This window comes from Ambystoma mexicanum, chromosome 10 (assembly GCF_040938575.1).
Source record: "Ambystoma mexicanum isolate Mex_15411 chromosome 10, UKY_AmexF1_1, whole genome shotgun sequence".
Classification (NCBI taxonomy): Eukaryota; Metazoa; Chordata; class Amphibia; order Caudata; family Ambystomatidae; genus Ambystoma; species Ambystoma mexicanum.
The window spans coordinates 28,273,157-28,294,583 of NC_090932.1; the positions used below are offsets into that span (position 1 = coordinate 28,273,157).

Consider the following 21,427-nt stretch of genomic DNA (forward strand, 5'->3'; position numbering starts at 1 on the left):
GAATTGAGGACTGCAGCCAGGTGCATTATGGTAAATGTAGTTAATTGAATAAAATAAGAAAGAACCAAAGTTGAGCAAATGGAAATAAAAGACCAAGGCGTGAAAAGGAGTTGTTCAAGGAGTATTAGGAGGATAAATGAGTACCAAGTATTCCATGATGGTTGCCAATGCGTGCGCCAGCGGCGCGGGCATGAGAGATTGTGTGGAATCACAGGTTACTGTTATGTTTCACGTTCCGGGTGGGGTGGTTCTCGATGAGATGTTAGAATATTTAGTGAGGATTACATTGATGTACTTAGTCCTTGAATTATTCACCCACCCTCACATACATAGTGCTGGATCTGTTTGCTCAGGGGCGTGGGCCCTGGGACAACTGTGCATCAAGCAGGGAGTCTTGAAGGTGCGTTTTTGAACAATTGGGGTTCCAATGGATGGCCAACCTACTCAGAGTGTGAGAGGAGACTTAGAGAGCTGGAGAGACCAATACGTGTCTGATGTGTTACAGAGTTACAGCAGGCTGTGGATGGGTGGACTAGGTGTGGCAGAGGAGTATATTCTTACATCAATGGCTGTGTGAAGTCACAGTAATTACACTCTGTTTGCAGGATTTGTTAGTCTTGGTTTAGAAAGGTTACCCATTGAAGAAAGATGCTCATTGAATTTGTGAGTGAATGGCTGTGCCACGTCCACATAACAAGAGCAGCATTATTTTTGTTTTGAGTGAGTGCCACCAGTTGAGAAATGTCTTAAAGTGTTCATTAACAAATCTTCCTTATGCAATTGTGAGCTCAGCTCTTGGGAGAAATGGTTGTTCCAATAGACATGTAAACCTCTGGTCAAGAGAATGGACAGAATTGTCTGCAGTAAAACGCGGGTTGGCAGGCACCACTGACCTGATTTCAGTATAAAATTCTTATGCAAGGTTTCAGATAAGTATTTGGATGGAGTGGCAACCACTTCTGCAAATAGTGGCTACATCAGTGCCACCCTAGCCCTTGAAATCACTTGCTGCTCACGTGTCCCCTAGTGCCAAGAACCAACAGAACAAAGGTACTGAGCTAGCTGTTGTAATAATTGGTTCAAGTACCAATGATACAAGTAGGAATCCGGCTATAATATAACAAAGCATGCCCTTCTTGGCGCTAGGGGACTTTTTTGGAATATGCGCATGCTTGGTACGCAGGGATCTGATTTACCAGGCATGAACAGTTATGGTGTCACACAGGTTTACACAGAGGTGAGTTTTTCTTTTATTTTGGAGGCTTTACCTTTGGTAATTTTGGATTTTTTTTGTAATTTTGACTTACTATTTGATTTTTCTATTGGATTGCTTTTGTGCAGGGATGGGGGTTGGTTCATCCATTGTGTTGTTGGACTCATATTGGGGAGATGCGTAATGTAATTTGATACTTTACTTCTTGTAGAACTGTTTCGATTTTGACTTCATTGGGGTTTAATTATTTCTTCTTTTTGTTCTCCCTTTTTTCTTTTTCCTTTTTTCTTTCTCTTGAATTTTTTCAACCTTGATTATGTAAGTCATTCACAGCATAATTTGAGTGCTCCAATATTGTATGTTTATATTAGTTGCTTTTAAAGTTGCAGTCCCTGAAGAAGGACTATGTGCAGTCCAAAATGCATTGGACATCCAGTTCATAGTCTCACAATAGAGCATTCCTTTGTATGATATAGAGAACTTGTTGGAAGACACTTATATCATTAAAGGATTGATCTAAGTGGATGAAGGGATGTTAATTAAATGTATGGATATGGGAGTAGGTGATTGCAAGGGGCAGGTTGGCACGGTGGGGTTTTCTTCCCCTTGGTCCTTCTGTCAGCAGAAATATCTGCAGCCCATGTTGGCACTCCACACCAGCCAACACGTGGTGTTAATTGCCTGCTCTTTTTAAAGTGCTTTCACCAAAGTGCTGTGCAGAGAACATTTGCAAAAACTATCATTATTACTCAACTGACCTTCGTATCCATTTGATGACCTTGAAATGGTGAAAGGTTGAGTTGGCCGTGCTAGGATTCGGACATGTGACCTGCACATGACCCACCGAGCTCAGCAGCTAGGGCTGGACCTGATGCTCCACTGTATTAGCAAATATGATGCAATGCGGCAAACATATTTTCCGCCGTGCAATAGCAATGCCTTTTAGTGGGAAATATCCTAAGAAGAGAACAAAGGCTGTGGTTGTCAGTGAGTGCTACAGGCTCAGAATTTGCTAATTGTTCCTTCCCCATTGCTTTTATACAATGGCCCCTTTGCTCTCTATGCAAAAGCCGCAACTGGGCTACTTGTCTGAACCACCTTCACAGCGTGTTGATTTTCCACCGGAAATGCAGTTATACTCGACTTCCGAGTGTGCTGTGGTGCCTGCGGGCGCGACGCCTAGGTTGGCGGCAGTTTTAGATAACCCTTTGTTTGTTTTCAACAGATGGAAAAGCTGAAAGAGCAGCTCCTGCAAGGAAAATCAGCTGAGGCTCCCTTCACTGTCCAGAGTCTGTCGTCATCGCATCCCAACAAACGAGGTGGGTCATCTCTGTAAAAGACAGCAAGATAGGACTTTTCACAAAAACAATGTACAACTTCTTATGTCTAACTGGATCTTTGTGGGTGAGCTATTTTGGGAGGTCCCAGCAATCCGCGTGAAAGCAATAGTTAACACAGTGAATGCCCATGAAGGCTTACTTATGTACTTACCTACTAAATAGGCATGCTTTTAGTTTATGGCAATGCTACCTATACCCCAGAATCTTGTGTTTGATCCAAATCCTAGCTGTAAATACTTCAGTGCTTAAATCATCAGTACACCAAAATAGGTCCACACACGCTCCTGCTTGATGTGAAGGCCAACTGAGTGTCCAATGCATGGTGAACGTGTGATCGAAAGCCACGCGGTTGCCCGTGCATTCCTAAACAGCTGCTGGAAAGCAACGTTCCAACAGGCAGAAGTGGATTTTCAATCGATCGCACCTGTGCTTCAAATTCTTATAATTGTGTGGCACTCTAGCTAGGTGTCATATTAATATATCAAATATAAGCCATGTGTTGTTATGACAGGGTGGCGACTGAGATTACACAATTATATAGTCACAAGCATTAGGATGTATATTATTGCCAGCTTTGTCGGATGACTCATTCGTGACAGGGCTCCTGACATAGCAACCATGTGGGACCCTGAAAAGAAAGCTACTCTTTGATTCCCCTGAGGAGGGTCCACACCTTCCTCCAGGAGACATGAACCCTCCCTGGGAGGTCGCTTTGGAAACTGGTGCTTCAGAGACTGTCTTCACATGGCAAACAGCATCTCACTCGATAGGTGATTGCTGGAGTCCTTTTAAAGTAGGAAGACAGATGAAGGAGGTGCAGTCAGAGTATTTTTGTATTTGAATTTACGCCAAAGCACTGTGCAAGATTAAGTCAGAAGAACAAATGTCAACATGCAGGAAAACCAGCAAAGACTAGGAAGACAGGAGATGTTCTTTCAGGTCAGTTCGGAACAGAGGATAGGAGGGAAGAGAGAAAACAACCAGTGGAAGCACATTCCAATAAAAAGGGGCAAGCAGAGTAAAGGAGTGGAAATGGGATTGGCCACAGGGGAGATGAGGAACAGTGACAAGAAATAACGTGAGATCAAAGAGATTGAGTAGGTGAATAGAAGGAAACAAGTGAAGAAAGATAGGGAGGGGATCGATTATGAAGAGATTTAAAGACGAGACATAAAAATTTAAACTTGAGTCAAGAGCGGACGGAGAGCCAGTGCAGAGAGGAGAGTGCAGGATTAAGAGTCACGAGCAGATAGACAGAATAAGAGGCTAATCAAAGAGTTATGAATAGATTTGAGAGGAGCAGTAGAAAAGTCAGGATAACAGAAGAGAAGAGATAAGGAGTTTAGTGGTGTGAAAAGAAAGAAAAGGCCTGGCCTCATGAATATTAAAACGATGCACTTGACAAACATGAGAATAAGAGGATACGTGGTTAGGAAAGGAGAGAGAAGAATCCAAATAAACCCCAAAATTACAAGCAACTGAAGAGAGTGGCAAAGCAGAGGGGAGAAGGAGACATAGGAGGAGGGGGCAAGGGAGGGCTAATAGAAAAATCAGGAAAGAAAAGAATCTCAGCTTTTGAAGAATTTAAGACAAGGTAGTGATTGCCCATCCAAGATTGGATGACTAAAAGGCAAGGAGAATTTTATATGAAAAAGAGGAGAACTCTGGAAAAGGTTGAGTATTATCTGTACAGAGGTGCTAAGAAAGATTTAAAGAAGAAATAATGGCCACTAGAGGGCAGATGTATAGAGACAAGAGGAGGGGACTGTGAGAGAGAGGAAAGGAAGGAGAAACATTGCCTGCCCATGAGACAGAGCAAGTGCATTTAGCTAAAAAGGATTAAAACCTAGTAAGAATAGAACCATCCAAACTCAAAGAAGAAAGAGAGGAGAGGAGGAGAGGGTTATCGACAGTATCAAACGCTGCAGATGAGGAATGTTTAGAATAGCGCGCAGAAAGGGGAGAGTCACAGACAGAGACCAGAGCCCTCTCGGGGGAGTGGTGGGGGCGGAAGCCAGATTGGAAGCAAGGTAGGAGAGAGTTAGAAGAGATAAAGGGCAGGACGTGGGTGTACTCTGCCCATTCAAGGAGTTTGGAAAGACAGGGAAGAAGAGTAATAGGGCAGAAATTAGAAGGAAGAGAGGGATTGAAGGGGTTTTCTTCAAGAATAGGAAGAATAGTGGCGTGTTTGAATAGTGAAGGGAAAACAGAAGTGGTGAGGGAAGCATTGAACAGAGCAGTAAGAAAAGGGATAAGAGGAGGAAAGATTCTGAGAATGTGGATAGATGGGACTGGATCCAGAGGGGCAGAAGTAGAATGTGCTTTAGATAGTAAGTCCTCGGTATCAGAATCAGAGAGAGGAACAAAAGAAAGAGGACAGAGATGCCATAGGTATTGGTGGTGAGGAAGGCCATATACACTCCGCAATACAATACAGGTTTTCCTTCCTGTGGTGTCACAACTAACCCAGTTTAAAGGGATTCCGGGAAACAACCAGCGCGCCCACAGAGAAAACACAGTGGTTTTAATTCCAGTGCACATTTGAAGACAGCCCTACAAGGTTTTCAGCATTTAACCAATGTCACAACAGAGAAAAGCTCACAAAGGCATCCCATCATTATACAGTATTAACAAGTGGTTCTCTCCACCTCGCATAGAGGCCTAGGGTTTGAGTGTGACCTTGCATGCCGTGCAGTGGCCCCAGTTGAAATGTTAAAGATGGCCGCCCTCCACAATCGTAGAATTTATTTGCTAAGGTCCTGTCATCACATTTGCTATTGTTAAATGTGCTTCGCCCTGAAGAAGGCTGGCCAATGGTGTACAGTAGAATGTAGAGCCGAAACTCGAGTTGGCAGCCCAACAAAATTACAGATATTGAACTTTTAAATAAAATTAAATCAGCCACAGCCACAAAAAAGGTTGATCGTGAGCTTAGTTGAATAATAGAGCACCCTATGGAAAATACGGGCCCAGGGTTGAGATTCAGCACAGCCCGCTATGGATTCATTTGGTGAAAACTGCCTGTACGCACATGTTATTGCATATATCTTTTTGCACAATAGTGATAGGCTTAGCACACTAGGTCAAACATTGAAGTACCTTGTTGTGTTTGCCGAATGTATGTCAGGTATCTGTGCCTGTGTGAGTAAGTGTATACATCTGACAAGATGTTAGTTTGTAGACCACATTGTGTGTATCTGTTTCATTTAGAATTGTGATGTATTACGGTCCACAGAATTGTTGACATTCCTCCATTTATTATTTACTCCTTAGTTGTGTATGTATGCGTTTCCTTGATAACTATAAATCTGTTCATTGGTTACGTTGTTGTTATTGGATTTTATTGGTTTTTTTTCAGCACTATGATTAATTGAAACCACAATTTGAAGGGAATGAATTTGTAAAGCTTTCTGTTGCAAGTGAATTGTTCCACTAAGTTTTTCCTAAAGCTCTGGCATAGGCAGGTGTTCTTGGATGCATGTTTCTGAAGATAGTCTAAGAGGAGAATGTGTCTATGTTGTGTACACGTATGGTTTAAGTGCCCGTAGTGATGCTTTATAGATGATAATAGTGACCATTAATGCCCATCAATGGTCACTATTATCTGTATAACATCATTATATGACTGAGGTATTTTGAACAGTGTACCCTGAGAGCTAAATCACTCTTAGGGGTCAATATTTGAAAAAATAGGGATTGGCAATTTTGACAGATTGCATACCATGACAATACATGAATTGTCCAGGATCACACACTTTGGTTAAACGATGAATCTGGGATTTCAGCTCATTCTGCAATTTCAAGACTTGACCACATTGTTTCTCCATTCTTTTCATACAGCAAGGTGCAATTACTTGTGAATATTTGACTTCCATGAACTATAACAATAGCTTGTGTTATAAACCAGCCTTGGGACATACATGTAGTGCATTCTGAAGAAACATGTCACACGCTTTAGGCACTGTTAGTAAAGCTCAGTGGCAACACGCTCGCCTCCCAAGTCGACATAGAGGTACACATGTTCAAATCCCACGTCTACGCTTAGAAACCTCTTTGGTATTAAGCGTGTTATAAATAACCAATTATTAAAAAAAAACTTTATTTAATTATATATTTTGTTGGAGAAAGAAACAGATTGTGCAGAAGGAGAATGGCTCTAGCTTCCCTTTCTTCATCCTCAAGGAAATGGCATAACAGCTCCAGAATCCTCGGTGGCGCCAGCCTAAAACAGCCTCTGTTCATGGCCTCACTCCTGTGGTATAAAGCGGTCCCTGCTCTACACGCAGACTTGGAGATGGCTGTTCATGATCTGCAGAAGGACATTTGAAATTGTAGGAAACATCTATCAAATTCGCAGACCTGAAAATAAGCTAGCCATGCGCTTGTGATATTTGTTCAGCTCCCTTCTGACTCAAAAGACCTACATGAAAAGCAAGAGCAGCCAATGGGCTGAAGGCCACCAGGATCAGAGAAGCTGGACAGTAGCATAGGGCTACAGTGAGATGAGGTGGTTGCCAAAGCCTGGTTATGACCCCCCCACACAATTTCCACGCCCTTAAATGTGGCTACCTTGTCCCCTCAATTACTAACACTTTATGCACTTTCTTGGGGGGTGGGTGCAAGACTTGCTCTAGACACGCACCCACGGATGCACGGTTAGTTTTGTAAGTAGCGCTGTCTGGTGTGGGCTCAACGTTGTGTAGCGGAGTAGGCGTTACCATCGCCAAATGATATACGGTCTCAAAGTTGTCATCCTCAGAGAGGGAGAAAAGACAGAAGTGGCTTAGTTGGAAAGATGTAATGTGATCAGGTGTATGAGGGGAGCTCTCTCTAACGACTGCTCAACACACTGAGCTATCTTCTGAACCCGAGTGGCACTCATATTTATTCATAGGTGTTTCGACTGTGTTTATTGCACATGATCAATATATTCCCAAGAGAAAGGTGAACCGGTCCATGGCTTGTGCTCTAGGGGGGCGCACACTGCACGCAGCACAGAACGCACCACACGGTTAACTGATCAGATCAGCACGTGGGTGGCAAAAGCCAGCAACAGGCTCGCAGCCTCAGAGCCCCAGCACCCCACTATACAATATCATGACCTACATCTTTGAATCAGGCAGCCATGCAGGGGTAGGGGGTGCCCTGTGGCAGGGACCCCTGCAAATGCCCCCCTTTCCCTCCCATGAAGGCACCTCTGCCCTTGAGCCGCTACTTTGATCTTGATTTGTGCAGAGTTAGAGATTATAGATACGTCCCAACAGAAACTATTTTTAAGGACCTACATTTTGGCGTCTTCAGGCAGCCCCCCACTTCACTGCGTGTCCTTAAACAGCAGACGCTCCGTGTGTAAGAGGACATGGGTGTTGGGGAAGAGATTGCTTCTAGACACTGAAGACTCTGGCCTGGCTGGATCACACCGAACGTGAAGCGCTGTATTCATAAACGGTGCACATTATAGAATTGCCCCCGAGGGTCCAGGAATAAACTAATGTCCTGGCGCCGAACCCCATTACCATGATTTTGGCTTGGCACCCGAAGACGTGGCTCTTTTCATTGGCAGGTACTGCCAACCCAACTAATGGTTTGCATTGGGCATGAATATCTACAATGTCTGGTACCTATGGTGACGTACGGCCTAGATCCTCGGATCAATATGAATTTGGGATGGTTACAACTGGTAGAGGGTAAGTTTTGGAGGAAAATTCTTGGCCTTCCTCAGTGTATTCCAATGGCTGTGTTCAGGCTCGAGCTAGGAATCGCCTCTCTCAAAGCTGTGGTGTTAAAAAAGAGAGTAGAACTCTATGTCAGAATCATCAATAAGCCTACTAACAAACTTCTCATGGCTATCAAAGATGATTTATGTGCCAGTAGACAACACGAATTAGAAAAGCAAATGAATAATCTGTTTGAAGAAATCAGCTGGTCTCCAGAGTGGGGACAAGAGAACGAGCTATTGTTCTTTAGTTTGCAGAAACGCTTATATCTCTGGGACTGGCAGAATAATTTCTCTCATTTAGATAGTCTGAAAAGTTATGAATTCATTTCACATGTGCTGTTCACCTTTAAAAAGCCACAGCCATATTTAAATCTTTGTCCTTCAGTTCTGCTAAGGCGTTTTAATCATCTACCTACCCTGGCCTCAAGAGGCCCCGAAATGGGTCTAGAGGAATCAGAAAGGTATTGCAGAACATGTGCATTGCAAGCGCAGCCCGAAACTCCTCGGCATGTGCTAACTCAATGTCAGCCGATGAATGGAACTCGTGTAAAAAATCTAGGGAAGTTTGTCCATAATCTGGAATATCTGGAGCAGGCTGAATTCTGGCATTAATGTATTAATTCACTCAACCCTAGGTTGCATGTTGCACTCTTCCAGGTATGGCGAGAAGCCTCCACCTGTATGAATGGCTGTACTAGGACCAGCTCTGCAACCAAGTGCTTCCTTTAGAAATCTGCTACGAGAGTCTGATGTGATCATTCAAATTGTATTAAAATTGGTATTAATCTCTATACTCATACGCTAACGTGAGAAGTATGTGTGAGTATGTATGAGTTTTATCTGATATCATCTGTTGGAAGGTTGTGTTTTACAGTTATTAGTGTTTTTTAAATCCCATTTATTGTATGTAACAGGAAGCTTGGTTGGATTTAGTTTATGACGTTGTATAATTTTAATTTATTTAATCTGATTTTGTGCACGTTTTGTTCGTATTTTGTTGTATGATTATGTGTAAAGTTTATTACTTTGTATAAAACTGTATCATATTTATAAATAATAATAATTGGGCATTAATTTTTTGTAACAGGAATGCAGGTGTTTCCCCTGCATATTTACCTTAGAAATAGAACCTGGCATTCTCGGAAAACAGCCTTCCAGGTAATCTATGCATGGACTAACCAGCCGTGTGGCCTGGACAGACCCCTGCCCTACAGTCTTTTCTCATGCAGGGGCGGGGGCTGGATCTGAGAGCTCCCTACGAAGATGAAAGCGGACCTTAGTGCGAATGTTGCCCTCGAGAAGATCAACTAACCACTTTTTCTACCCAGGAACTGCAGGAGGTTCCCAAAAGATGTCTTTATTGGTGGGCCCCAAAGAACACAGGAGACTGGACTGGGGTGGAGGTGTTCATTCTGACACCTTGCACTCATAGGATGGAGAGGGGATGCACCAGATAATAGGGTAGTACTCACAGTTCAGTGCTGTAACAGCAGTGCAGTTGGCTTCACTGCACTGAATGTACAATGGATAGTATTTACATCCCTTGCCTGCTAGAGCTCCCATGAGGCTTGCCTTCAGCCATGGAATTAAGCTCTACAGCCACAGAGATCTGCCTGTAGCGCAGACTTCAGTTATGGAGCTGATTCCCTTATTACAGGAGGAGCGTCGAGGCCCGACTGTCCTCCTGGTGCTTCTCTCCAACTCTCCCGGGTTTCCAGCATGTTGCACACTTCCCCTGCATAAGCTCGCGAGATCTCGGCGAGATCTTGTGTGAATGGTCCTTGCACACCTTCTTTTGTTGGAAAAGCTTGGTCCTAGTCCATGATAAAGTCCGTGAATCTGGCTGGCTTCCTTCTCTCCCGTTGGGGTCAGTTCTGATCAATGGCTGCCTTTTGGGTGGTTATGCAATATGTGTCGCTTGGGGTTTGGTCTGCTGAGGTTGGTCCTCAGTGTGGTTCTCTAGCCTGGGGTGTGGGGCTCATGGGGACACCCTCACTTTGGTTTTCTTCTTCCCTGACCGCCATCTCTTGCTGTTGAGGGCTGTCGGTTAATTCCCATGGGTCATTGCCATCACCAATTCACATGGAGGGGCGAGCTGTCGATGTCTTTTTCTTGCACACGGCCACCCTTTCAAGGTTCCACCTTTTCCCATCAATTTTATAGACGTGGTTGTTTCCTTTCTGTGTGACTTCTATGACTTGGCTGTATTTGCAGTCTTTTAAAGTGTCTTTGTGGGGCGGTTGTATCTTCACCAAATCCCCTTTGTTGACCTCGTGCGATATGCTGCTCTGCGCTTGTCGCTCTGAGATTTCATGATCTCTTTGCTCTTCAGTAGTCTGAACATGATCTTGCTCATGTCGATGTTGTCATCCTGTCGGACATTGTGTAGCCATGGTGGTACCAGTGTGAATGCGGCCCTTCTCCCGCTTAACATCTGAAACAGTGATATGCCTGTAATGGTATTTCACGTCAAGTGATGCGCCGCCACTGCCTCTTTACCGGTCTTGCAGGGATTCATGCCTGATGCACATGCCAGTTGTAAGGTTCATTTAACAAATCAGTTCACCCTTTCTACCAGACTGTTGGCTTGTGGGTGATACAGGCTTGCTCTCAATTGCTGGATAGTGTGCTTGTCAAGGAAGATTTCCATGTCTCTGGAGACTAACTGAACTCCAGTGTCCATCACAATCTCTTTTGGGAGTCCTTCTGTTTGGAAGACCGAGCTGAGTACTTCAACAGCTGCACCCGCGGTGATGTCAGGCACAAATTCAACTTCCACCCACTTGGAAAGATAGTGCACCATGACTACCCCATACTTGCTGTCACTCAGCATGCTGTCCAGCAGGCCAATGAAGTCCAGCCCTATTTTATGCCACACACCGACTGGAATTTCTGTGGGTATCATGGGTGTTTGCCTCACTTTTAGCTGTTTGTCGTTGTTTGTGCTTTCATGGCATCTCTCGATCATTGTCCTCACTTCTTGGTCCATCCCGGGCCACCAGTTTGCGTCACACACTCTGTGCCATGTCATATTGCTGCCTAGATCACCTGCATGAGCTCTACATAATATCACTTTGCGGATGCCTCTTGGAGGAATTACTTGGTCACCTCTCATTACTAGGCCATCCATTTCTGCAATTTCGTTGTTGACCTTCCAATACCATTGCAGGCCTTCTTGGATCTCTCTCTCATTTGGCCAACCTGTGTGGCCCCATTCTGCTATTCGGCCCAGGGCAACATAAAGTCCTTGTTTCTTAGGTCTGCTATGGATGCAACAACGCATTCGTCTTCCAGGAATGTGGTGTCCGGGGGACTTTGAATCATCAACCTGTACATGCAGTCCGCTTGGGCATTCTTCCAGCCGTCAATTTGGGTGAGCTCATACGTGCACTTTTGCAGTTTTGTGGCAATTCTTGCTAGGCGTGGCATTGCTGTCTTTGTACCCCTGGGGCTCAACAGGTGCACAAGGGGTTTGTGATCAGTGACCAGGCAGAACTTGGATCCCCAAATATTAGACTTGAAGTACTCCACAGCCTAGGTGCACGCCAGCATCTCCTTCTCGACCCTAGAGTAGTTTTTCCCTGAAGCAGACATCGCTTTTGACGCGAAGGCAACTATGTTTTCGGTATCCCCATTGTTTGTGTGAGGATGGCGCCCAAGTCGTAAGCACTGCCGTCTGTTGTTATGTATGTTTCCCATTCGGGATTGAATGGTTTCAGACTTTGGGCATGTAGGATTCTCTTCTTGATTTTGGTGAAGGCCTCAATTTGCTGTGATTCCCACGTGTACTCCGGTCCTTTCCTCAAGAACTCTCTCAAGGAGGACGTGATTTCTGAAAATCTGGTAACAAATTTCGTGTAATACTCAGCGAGACCCAGGAACGACCAGAGCTTGTCTTTTAAGGTCGGGCTGGGGCGTCAACTATGGCTTGGAGCAGGTTTTTCTTTGGGCTCACTCCTTCTTTCAAGATCCGGTAACCCAGGCACTCTACTTCACATGCTCCAATTATACATTTCTTATGGCGAAGGTGGACTGCTGTGCTCTGTAGCTTGCCAAGGACTTCTCTCAGCACTCTGTCATGAGCTTCTGCAACTTTGGCATGCACAAGGATGTCGTTCTGGAAGTATGACATGTTGTCTATGCTGTGCAGCAGTGAGTTCATCATTCTTTGGAATGCTGACGCGTCAGATGATAACTCAAATGGCATTTGTGTGTATTGGAATGTGCCGAATGGCGTGATGAATGCTGTGAGGGGACGTGAGGCCTTGTGTAGATCAAGCTGATGGCAGCCATCATGCATATTCAGTTTTGAGAATATTTTTGCATCCTTCACCATTAGTATAATTTCATTGATGCTGGGAAAAGAAAAGCTGTCTGTGATGACCTCGAAGTTCGGGCTACGTAGGTCTATGCACACTCTCAAGTTGTTGGAGGATTTTTTCTTTGTCAGGACCACCAGGCTTAGACATTCGGAGGACTCAACAGCCTCAATTGTACCTTCATGGACCATTTTGCAAAGCTGGGAATCCAGGGGCGACCTCGCTGTCACTGGAACGGGCCTGACCTTGTGTTTGACTGGCACGGCTTTGGGTTTTAAGTGGATTTTGTGCACATAGTTTTATATCTTACTGTGCATTTCGGAGAACAGCAAGGGGAATTCACTTCTCAGAGCTGACGTTCCTCCTGAGGAGACCAGCAGCACCTGTTTGGTAGTGCTGGGATCTAAACAGATGTTCAATTTGTACTGGTCGTCCCATCTCAACACTGCGGGACCTTCGGTCGAGAAGCAGACTTTCGTTGTGGTGCATCTATCTTTAAATTCGAGTTTAGCTTTGATGTAGCCCTAGAGGTATACGGTGGCTCCCCCAAAGACTATGGGCCTTTGCTTGGTGCTTCTAATCTCAACCAAGTAATGTCTCAATATGTTTTTGTATGTCTGGATGGGGAGGGTGATCAGGTCGGACCCCGAATCAACCATGACGTGTGTTTCATTTCCGTCCACTTTTACTGTGCAATGGGGTTTTTCCTCTCTGGCTCAGAATGAGTTTACCATGATTGCCATTGGCCTATCGTCTGGTTCCTCCTCATCACTCGTTCCTCTTTCTCCTTCGATATGGCCGACTTTATTTTCCCACCATGTGCAGGCTACAGCAACGTGATCAAATCGCCTGCACTTGGATCACTCTTTGTTCCTTGTGGGACAGTCTCTTTCGTTAGCCAGATGCTTTGTGCTGGCACATCTGTAAAACTTTTGGACTCTCTCCACTTGGGTGCTTTCTCGTTGGTAGATTCTCGTGGCTGCCTGTCTCTTCGCCCTTTCCATTGCACAGCCACCATTTTGGGTGCGAATGAGGGTCTGCCAACTTCTCTGCATCTGTTCGATGTTTCTTCCTCGGCTCTCGTTATTTGAATGGCCTTATCTAGGCCCAGCTCTTTCTCCTGGATGAACTTGTCCTGGACTTTGCAGGAATTGGTTTGGACCACCAACATGTCACAAATGACTTGCTCCACATTGTCCTCGAATCCGCACAAGGCCACTAGTTCTTTGATTCTGGTGATTTAATCATCAACCGGTTCAGTACCTTCCTGTTTTCTCATGTAGAGCTTGAGTCTGTGGAGGAGGACATTTTCTTTGTTCGAAAACCATTTAATTATGCGGCAAATCACTTCCTTGTAGATATCATTGCCTCCATCTGTGGGTGGCACAGCCTTCAAGCCTGCCAATATGCACTGCCATTCAACCCCCATGATGTTTAGTAGCATTGCCTTTTTCCTGGCTGATGAATAGCCTATTCCTACCAATGCCTCCAGCTATGTGAAGAACAGTGGCTCCCATTGTTGCCAGGGAATGGCAGGCATGCTGGGGGACTGAAGGAAGACAGGAGGAGGCATGGCACCATGCACGGTTGCAGCGTGGGTCGTTTCTGGTCCTCGTTGCCAATTATGTGGTGGCTCCCAATGAGCACAGGACACTGGGGTGGAGGTGTTTATTCTGACACCTTGCACAAACAGGATGGAGAGGGGTTGCACCAGATCATAGGGTAGTACTCACAGTTCAGTGCTGTAACAGCAGTGCAGTTGGCCTCCCTGCACTGAATGTACAATGGATAGTATTTACATCCCCTGCCTGCTGGAGCTCCCACGAGGCTTGCCTTCAGCTATGGAATTACGCCTTGCAGCCACAGAGATCTGCGTGTAGCGCAGACTTCAGTTATGGAGCTGATTCCCTTATTACAGGAGGAGCGCCGAGGCCCGACTGCCTCGCTCCAACTCTTCTGTGTTTCCAGCACGTTGCACGCTTCCCGCGTATAGTCTCGCGAGATCTCGGCTTGGCGAGATCTCGTGTGACAGGTCCTCACAGTCTGTCAAATCAATGAGTGCTACAACGAGAATCACCTCTTTTGGGGGTGGGGGGTCATATTTGGCTGCCCTTGGCCTGGTTTGCTAGCACTGATAAGTGTCTTGAAACCAGCCAGTTTGGTGGAGGGCTTCTGCTCTTCCTGGTTTATCTACAGTTTTGCCCAAAACATTGTAGAGAGGAGGCTGGACTTTCCCAAAAGGCCACACCTTCTTTGGGAGGCCTGTGGGTGACAGAGGGAACAACGGATTCACGTTTCTTGTGGAGTCTGGACTACTCCACATTCAAGGTGCTCTCGCTTAACGCGCACCGTGTTCCTCAACTTCCCAATTGCTTGCCTATTCCGGACACTCCCGTGGGTCTGCCCCAGACCGTTTCCGAGATATGTTAACATGTTTGCCCTCACTACTGATCCTGGGAGACGGCCCCATGCCGTTATTTGATGTTCTTGTTACAACACCCCTTTCTCTGTCCCCCTTTCTGCGAGGATGCACTTTGCGCCCCTGGTGACTGTGGCGTAAAGCAAACTTCCTGCTGCCTACCCCTGGCTGCTCAACCTCTCTCCTGGAATCACGTTATCTATGGACTGAAGCAAACCAGTGAGTAGACTCCGGGTTTACTAAAATCCCAACATCTAGAAAATGAAGTGCTACAAATAGAATGATATTGAAAACCTCTTACTTGTTTTCAGTTTAGACCATCTTTCCATCCACGTGTGCTGGGGGCGTGCTCTTGAGTTACTGCAATTAACCATCAATGATATGATATGATATGAGCGAGCACAATGGACGAGTGAGCACAAAGCAGCCCAAGAAAGGGATGTTACTTCCCATGGTTTCCTGTGCACATTTGCATGGATTCAGGGCCTCGTCTGCAACAAAGGAATATTCCCACAGTGGTCACAAGGGGGCGGTGTCCAGGAATGAGACCATATTCCTCCATGCACATCGATCATTAGTGATTTAAGATACTCCACCCCATTCACTGACACACACCACACTTACCCTAAGATGCACCCCACAAATGCTCCTCACAAAAATGCAGAACAATATCCAATTGGGGTAAGGGTACCCCACGGGTCCTGCCAGTGGCTTCTCAGTCTCCAGCGCCTGATCTGCACACTGTAAAGAACACTTTTGGATACCTGCCCCTTCAATGTTTGGTGTTGTGCTGTGCACCCTTCCAAGGGGCAATAAACCTGGAACTGAACTTAATTTGGGAAAGTTAGTGACGTATCTAATTTTCTGTGCATAATTAGGAAGGGGGCGGGGGCTGCACCTCCTGCACAAATATCCCTAGAAGGGATGGTGACATCACAACCCATCCGAAAAGTAGTCATAGCAAAGAAAAAACGCAAGATTCTAAATTCCAAATTACGTAAATGATGGACTGTGCTGGCTTGAAATAAACCAGCCACATGAGCCAAGACTAGCGTTCCCCTTTCATAACCACAATATGTTCTACCCATGAGTTCTTAATATACTTTGAAGCACACATGTCCTTATCAATTGGGGGTTCTTAAATGATTTGTGTTGTCTAAGAAATAATGTCTGCTAAATTCTCGACTGCAGGTGGGCTAGAGTTAGCACGCTCGCTGCCGGTTGCAATTTAGGTGATCACACCGCAGATGAAGTATACACATATATGTTACGCAGTCCTTTGGATGGCATATTTAGTGATACCCATTGCTTTAGACAGAGATGGGCAGTGCATGCATTCGACAGGGCACACATTGTTATGCAGTGTCCCTGTGTGCAGAATGCTGGTCACTCTGATCTGCATTGCAGTGAGACAGGCTGGCCGTCTGTCTTCTATTTCTATGCTTTCATGGAAAAGATGACAACAAGCTTCTCCTATTGGAAGGCTTTCCTTTGGAGTTTGTCCTCCCTTTGCCAGAACATCTTACCAACCGATAATCAAATCACTCAACCCTAACACCCCCCCTCCCCGCCCTCCAGAGCTCCCTCCTGCCACTCCTATCCACCCTAGCTACTCTGCTGCCACACACCTTTACCTGTAACACCCTAATTACTCCACCTTTGTATAGCACTCTGTCGCTTCCCAGCTAGGCTTGCACTTTATTAATCCTAAACATACATGAATACATACATGCGCTGGTTATCTCCAAGCGAGACATGTGCAGCAGGAAACAACCCAGCCTCACTTGCCTCCCAGGCAGGGGAACAATAGAACCAACCTCAAGTTGAGTTGCTACATTTCTGAACTCCCCGTGCTCAGTCCAACTTCACTGCCTATGGCAGTAGAAACAGGAACGCAGGCATGGCCGGGAGAGTGAAGCGGCACTGCCCTCTTTTCCCATGGCCTACTCCTATTCAGTAGGTATGAGCAGTAGGGCGGCCCTGCATCAATGCACTCTTCTCCGGTGGCTGCTTCCTTTCAATGCAAGTGCAGAGGAGAAGAGAAGAGTGGTGCCACCACATGTGTCTCCCTCGCCTGCATCCTTCTCGATGCTGGTGCACAGGTGAAGATTGGAGTGGCACCCCATGCTTCTCCCACACCTTCATCCTTTTCAAAGCTGGTGCTCGGTGTGCATATTGGAGTGGCACTGCATGTTTCTCCTATGGATGGCTCCTTTTCAATGCTGGTACGCGGGTCAAGATTGTAGTGGCACTGCATGTTTCTCCCATGGATGGCTCCTTGTCAATGCTGTTGCACAAAAGAAGAGCAGAGGGGTACTGCATGTTTTTCCCACGCCTGGCTCCTTTTCATTGCTGGTGCACAGGGGAATACTGGAGTGCACTGCATGTTTTTGTTGCGAAGTGACTTGCAGGCTTAACTTGGGTTATAGCTTAGGCTAAGATAAATACATGAGAGTATGGAGTAAGATCAGCACTGGCCCCATCACCCAGGCAGGGGGGCTCTAACTGCCTGCCTCAGTATAGAACCCTCAGATAAACATTCCACCATCCACACAGTAACATTCCATGTGACATCACAGACTCACATCATAACAGCAAGACACAGACAGCCACTACATAACACATCTCCTTCCCTTATCAGACACACACACACAGAAGATCACTACACAACACATCTCCTTCCCTTATCAGACACACACACACAGAAGATCACTACACAACACATCTCCTTCCCTTATCACACACACACACACACACACACACACACACACACACACACACACACACACACACACACACACACACACACACACACACACACACACACACACACACACACACACACACACACACACACACACACACACACACACACACACACACACACACACACACACACACACACACACACACACACACACACACACACACACACACACACACACACACACACACACACACACACACACACACACCTGGATCCTTTTCAATGCTGGTGAAGATTGGAGTGGCACTGCATGTTGCATGTTTGACCCATGGATGGCTCCTTTTCAATGCTGATGTGTGGGTGAAGATTGGAGTGGCACTGCATGTTTCTCCCACACCTGGATCCTTTTTAATGCTGGTGCGCGGGTGAAGATTGGAGTGGCACTGCATGTTTCCCCCATGGATGGCTCCTTTTCAATGCTGATGTGTGGATGAAGATTGGAGTGGCACTGCATGTTTGTCCCATGGATGGCTCCTTTTCAATGCTGATGTGTGGGTGAAGATTGGAGTGGCACTGTATGTTTGTCCCATGGATGGCTCCTTTTCAATGCTGATGTGTGGGTGAAGATTGGAGTGGAACTGCATGTTTCTCCCACACCTGGATCCTTTTTAATGCTGATGTGTGGGTGAAGATTGGAGTGGCACTGCATGTTTGTCCCATGGATGGCTCCTTTTCAATGCTGATGTGCGGGTGAAGATTGGAGTGGCACTGCATGTGTGACCCATGGATGGCTCCTTTTCAATGCTGATGTGTGGGTGAAGATTGGAGTGGCACTGCATGTTTCTCCCACACCTGGATCCTTTTTAATGCTGGTGCGCGGGTGAAGATTGGAGTGGCACTGCATGTTTCTCCCATGGATGGCTCCTTTTCAATGCTGATGTGTGGGTGAAGATTGGAGTGGCACTGCATGTTTCTCCCACACCTGGATCCTTTTTAATGCTGGTGCGCGGGTGAAGATTGGAGTGGCACTGCATGTTTCCCCCATGGATGGCTCCTTTTCAATGCTGATGTGTGGATGAAGATTGGAGTGGCACTGCATGTTTGTCCCATGGATGGCTCCTTTTCAATGCTGATGTGTGGGTGAAGATTGGAGTGGCACTGTATGTTTCTCCCATGGATGGCTCCTTTTCAATGCTGATGTGTGGGTGAAGATTGGAGTGGCACTGCATGTTTCTCCCACACCTGGATCCTTTTTAATGCTGGTGCGCGGGTGAAGATTGGAGTGGCACTGCATGTTTCTCCCATGGATGGCTCCTTTTCAATGCTGATGTGTGGGTGAAGATTGGAGTGGCACTGCATGTTTCTCCCACACCTGGATCCTTTTTAATGCTGGTGCGCGGGTGAAGATTGGAGTGGCACTGTATGTTTCCCCCATGGATGGCTCCTTTTCAATGCTGATGTGTGGGTGAAGATTGGAGTGGCACTGTATGTTTGTCCCATGGATGGCTCCTTTTCAATGCTGATGTGTGGGTGAAGATTGGAGTGGCACTGTATGTTTGTCCCATGGATGGCTCCTTTTCAATGCTGATGTGTGGGTGAAGATTGGAGTGGCACTGCATGTTTCTCCCACACCTGGATCCTTTTTAATGCTGATGTGCGGGTGAAGACTGGAGTGGCACTGCATGTTTGTCCCATGGATGGCTCCTTTTCAATGCTGATGTGTGGGTGAAGATTGGAGTGGCACTGCATGTTTGTCCCATGGATGGCTCCTTTTCAATGCTGATGTGTGGGTGAAGATTGGAGTGGCACTGCATGTTTCTCCCATGGGTGGCTCCTTTTCAATGCTGGTGTGTGGGTGAAGATTGGAGTGGCACTGCATGTTTCTCCCATGGGTGGCTCCTTTTCAATGCTGGTGCATGGGAGTTGATTGCTACTTTGTTGCAATCTCCTCCTGTGAACCAGTAATTTAGAGGTGTCAGTCATGGAGTTGGATGATGGGAAGAATGGGAGGGGGGTTCGGAGAGGGGATATTGTAGTGGTGGAAATATGGCAGTGCCTCTGCTATTGAAGGTAATCCTTGGCAAAGCGGCAGGCTCCCAGGTCTGGGTATTTGATGGCAATCCTTGGTAGTGGGGCCCGGTTTTGTGCAGTTTCTGACAATGAGTGAAATAGTTGGGCAGTCCCTGGGCAATACGTCAGGAACCGGGGCACATATTCATAATCATTGCTAATGGGGCAAGCCCCTGGGCATTTGATGGCATTTGTACATGTGTGACAAGCAGTGTTGGTAATGTATCGGGCCATGTTTCTGGGCATTTTATGGCAATACTTTGGAATAGTGAAGGTACCAATGCATTTGATGGCAGCCATTGGAAGGGGTTCAGCCATTGGAAGGGCCTCACCCATCTGCAGGGCCCATTACATTGTTTGTTTGTTTATTTATAATGCACACCAGATCCAGTGGTATCAGGACGCAGAAGGCAAAAAGTATATTTTTAGCTTAGGTTACAGTGCTGTACAAGAATTACAGTAGGTAGAGAGGCAAAAGGTTGATTAAATACAGGCATAGAAAAGTCAAGATTGTACAGGCATAGGTATGTCAGAGTCATATACAGGCAACAATAAGTCATTGATTGTGTACAGAGAAGGATAGGCAAGAAGCAGTCAGAGGAGGGGATTGTGAGGGGGTGTAGTGGCAAGATGGTGTGCTCAGGGTAGTAGTTATCGTTTTCCTTAAGCCAGTTGATGATATTGTGTCTGAAGTGGGGGTATGTATAGTCTGCCCTTAAGGTGGGCAGTAGGGCGATCTCTGGGACACTGTTCTTTTGCTCGATGCACCGCTTTCGTGGTCCTTCTACCCCGGAGCAGAAGGCAGTCCACAGCCAAATGAGATGACAGCTCAAAAGCATTGGCTTTGGCAATGCCTGTTATTGTTATTGAAAGTGACGCTGCAGCCATTAAGGATTCTGTTCAACTGCTGCAAGGGCGTATTGCACATCAGGGGGAAAAACCTTGAGAGGATTTGCAAAGTCTTGCAAATGACATGCGAGAGTTGACACTAAGGGGCTCTACCCCCGTACCCCTCATACCCTCAGAGGGGTTCTCACCAGGAACCTTCTCATGAACTGCAATAGAGGCACAATTCTCTACGTTCATATTTATAATCCGAGCGCTTGTAACATGGTCACATCAACATGCCTGTATGGGTCAGTAGGTTGGGACGATGAATGAGATGCTGTAAGAAACGTGGGCTGCCCCAAGGCACTTAATCTTTTTTTTAAAATATCAGGTGACGTCAGTAATGTCTCTTTTTGCTTTTGTCTTTCAGCCTGCTTTTGGAAATATTGCGTCTGAAGCCCACCGTCTGCCGCAGAGAACACGTTACTCAAACTCAGACTGCGCCTTCTGTGTTCCCCATGCGTGTACCACAGCAAAATACTGAAATAAAGACACATGCCTGCAATGTTATATTTTTAAACAATGTATGATGTCTTGTATTTTACATTTTAACTGTATGGTCAAACGACATGAACATTGTCTCTATGGCCTTGCAGTAATATATTTATTTGTTTATTTTCTGTGAAGATTTCAGGGGAAACAATGCATTTTGGCACAAAAATGGTTACTGAAGTTTTTATCATGGATTACAGAGCGGGGGACCAGTGTCCTTAACAATGGCTGAGAGGATGTGGATATAAGACCAGATGATG

General features: G+C 45.9%; 1 protein-coding gene across 1 annotated transcript in view; it reads left to right on the forward strand.

Moving 5' to 3' along the window:
* The window catches only part of UTS2B (urotensin 2B), a 216,309-nt gene extending 195,111 nt beyond the window's left edge, over positions 1 to 21,198 (forward strand). Inside the window, exons 4-5 of the mRNA XM_069620325.1 lie at positions 2,439 to 2,532; positions 21,046 to 21,198. Coding sequence (XP_069476426.1) covers positions 2,439 to 2,532; positions 21,046 to 21,071 — 120 coding nt within the window. The 3' untranslated portion in view covers positions 21,072 to 21,198. The remainder of the gene's footprint in view (positions 1 to 2,438; positions 2,533 to 21,045) is intronic.
* The last annotated feature ends 229 nt before the right edge of the window (positions 21,199 to 21,427 follow it).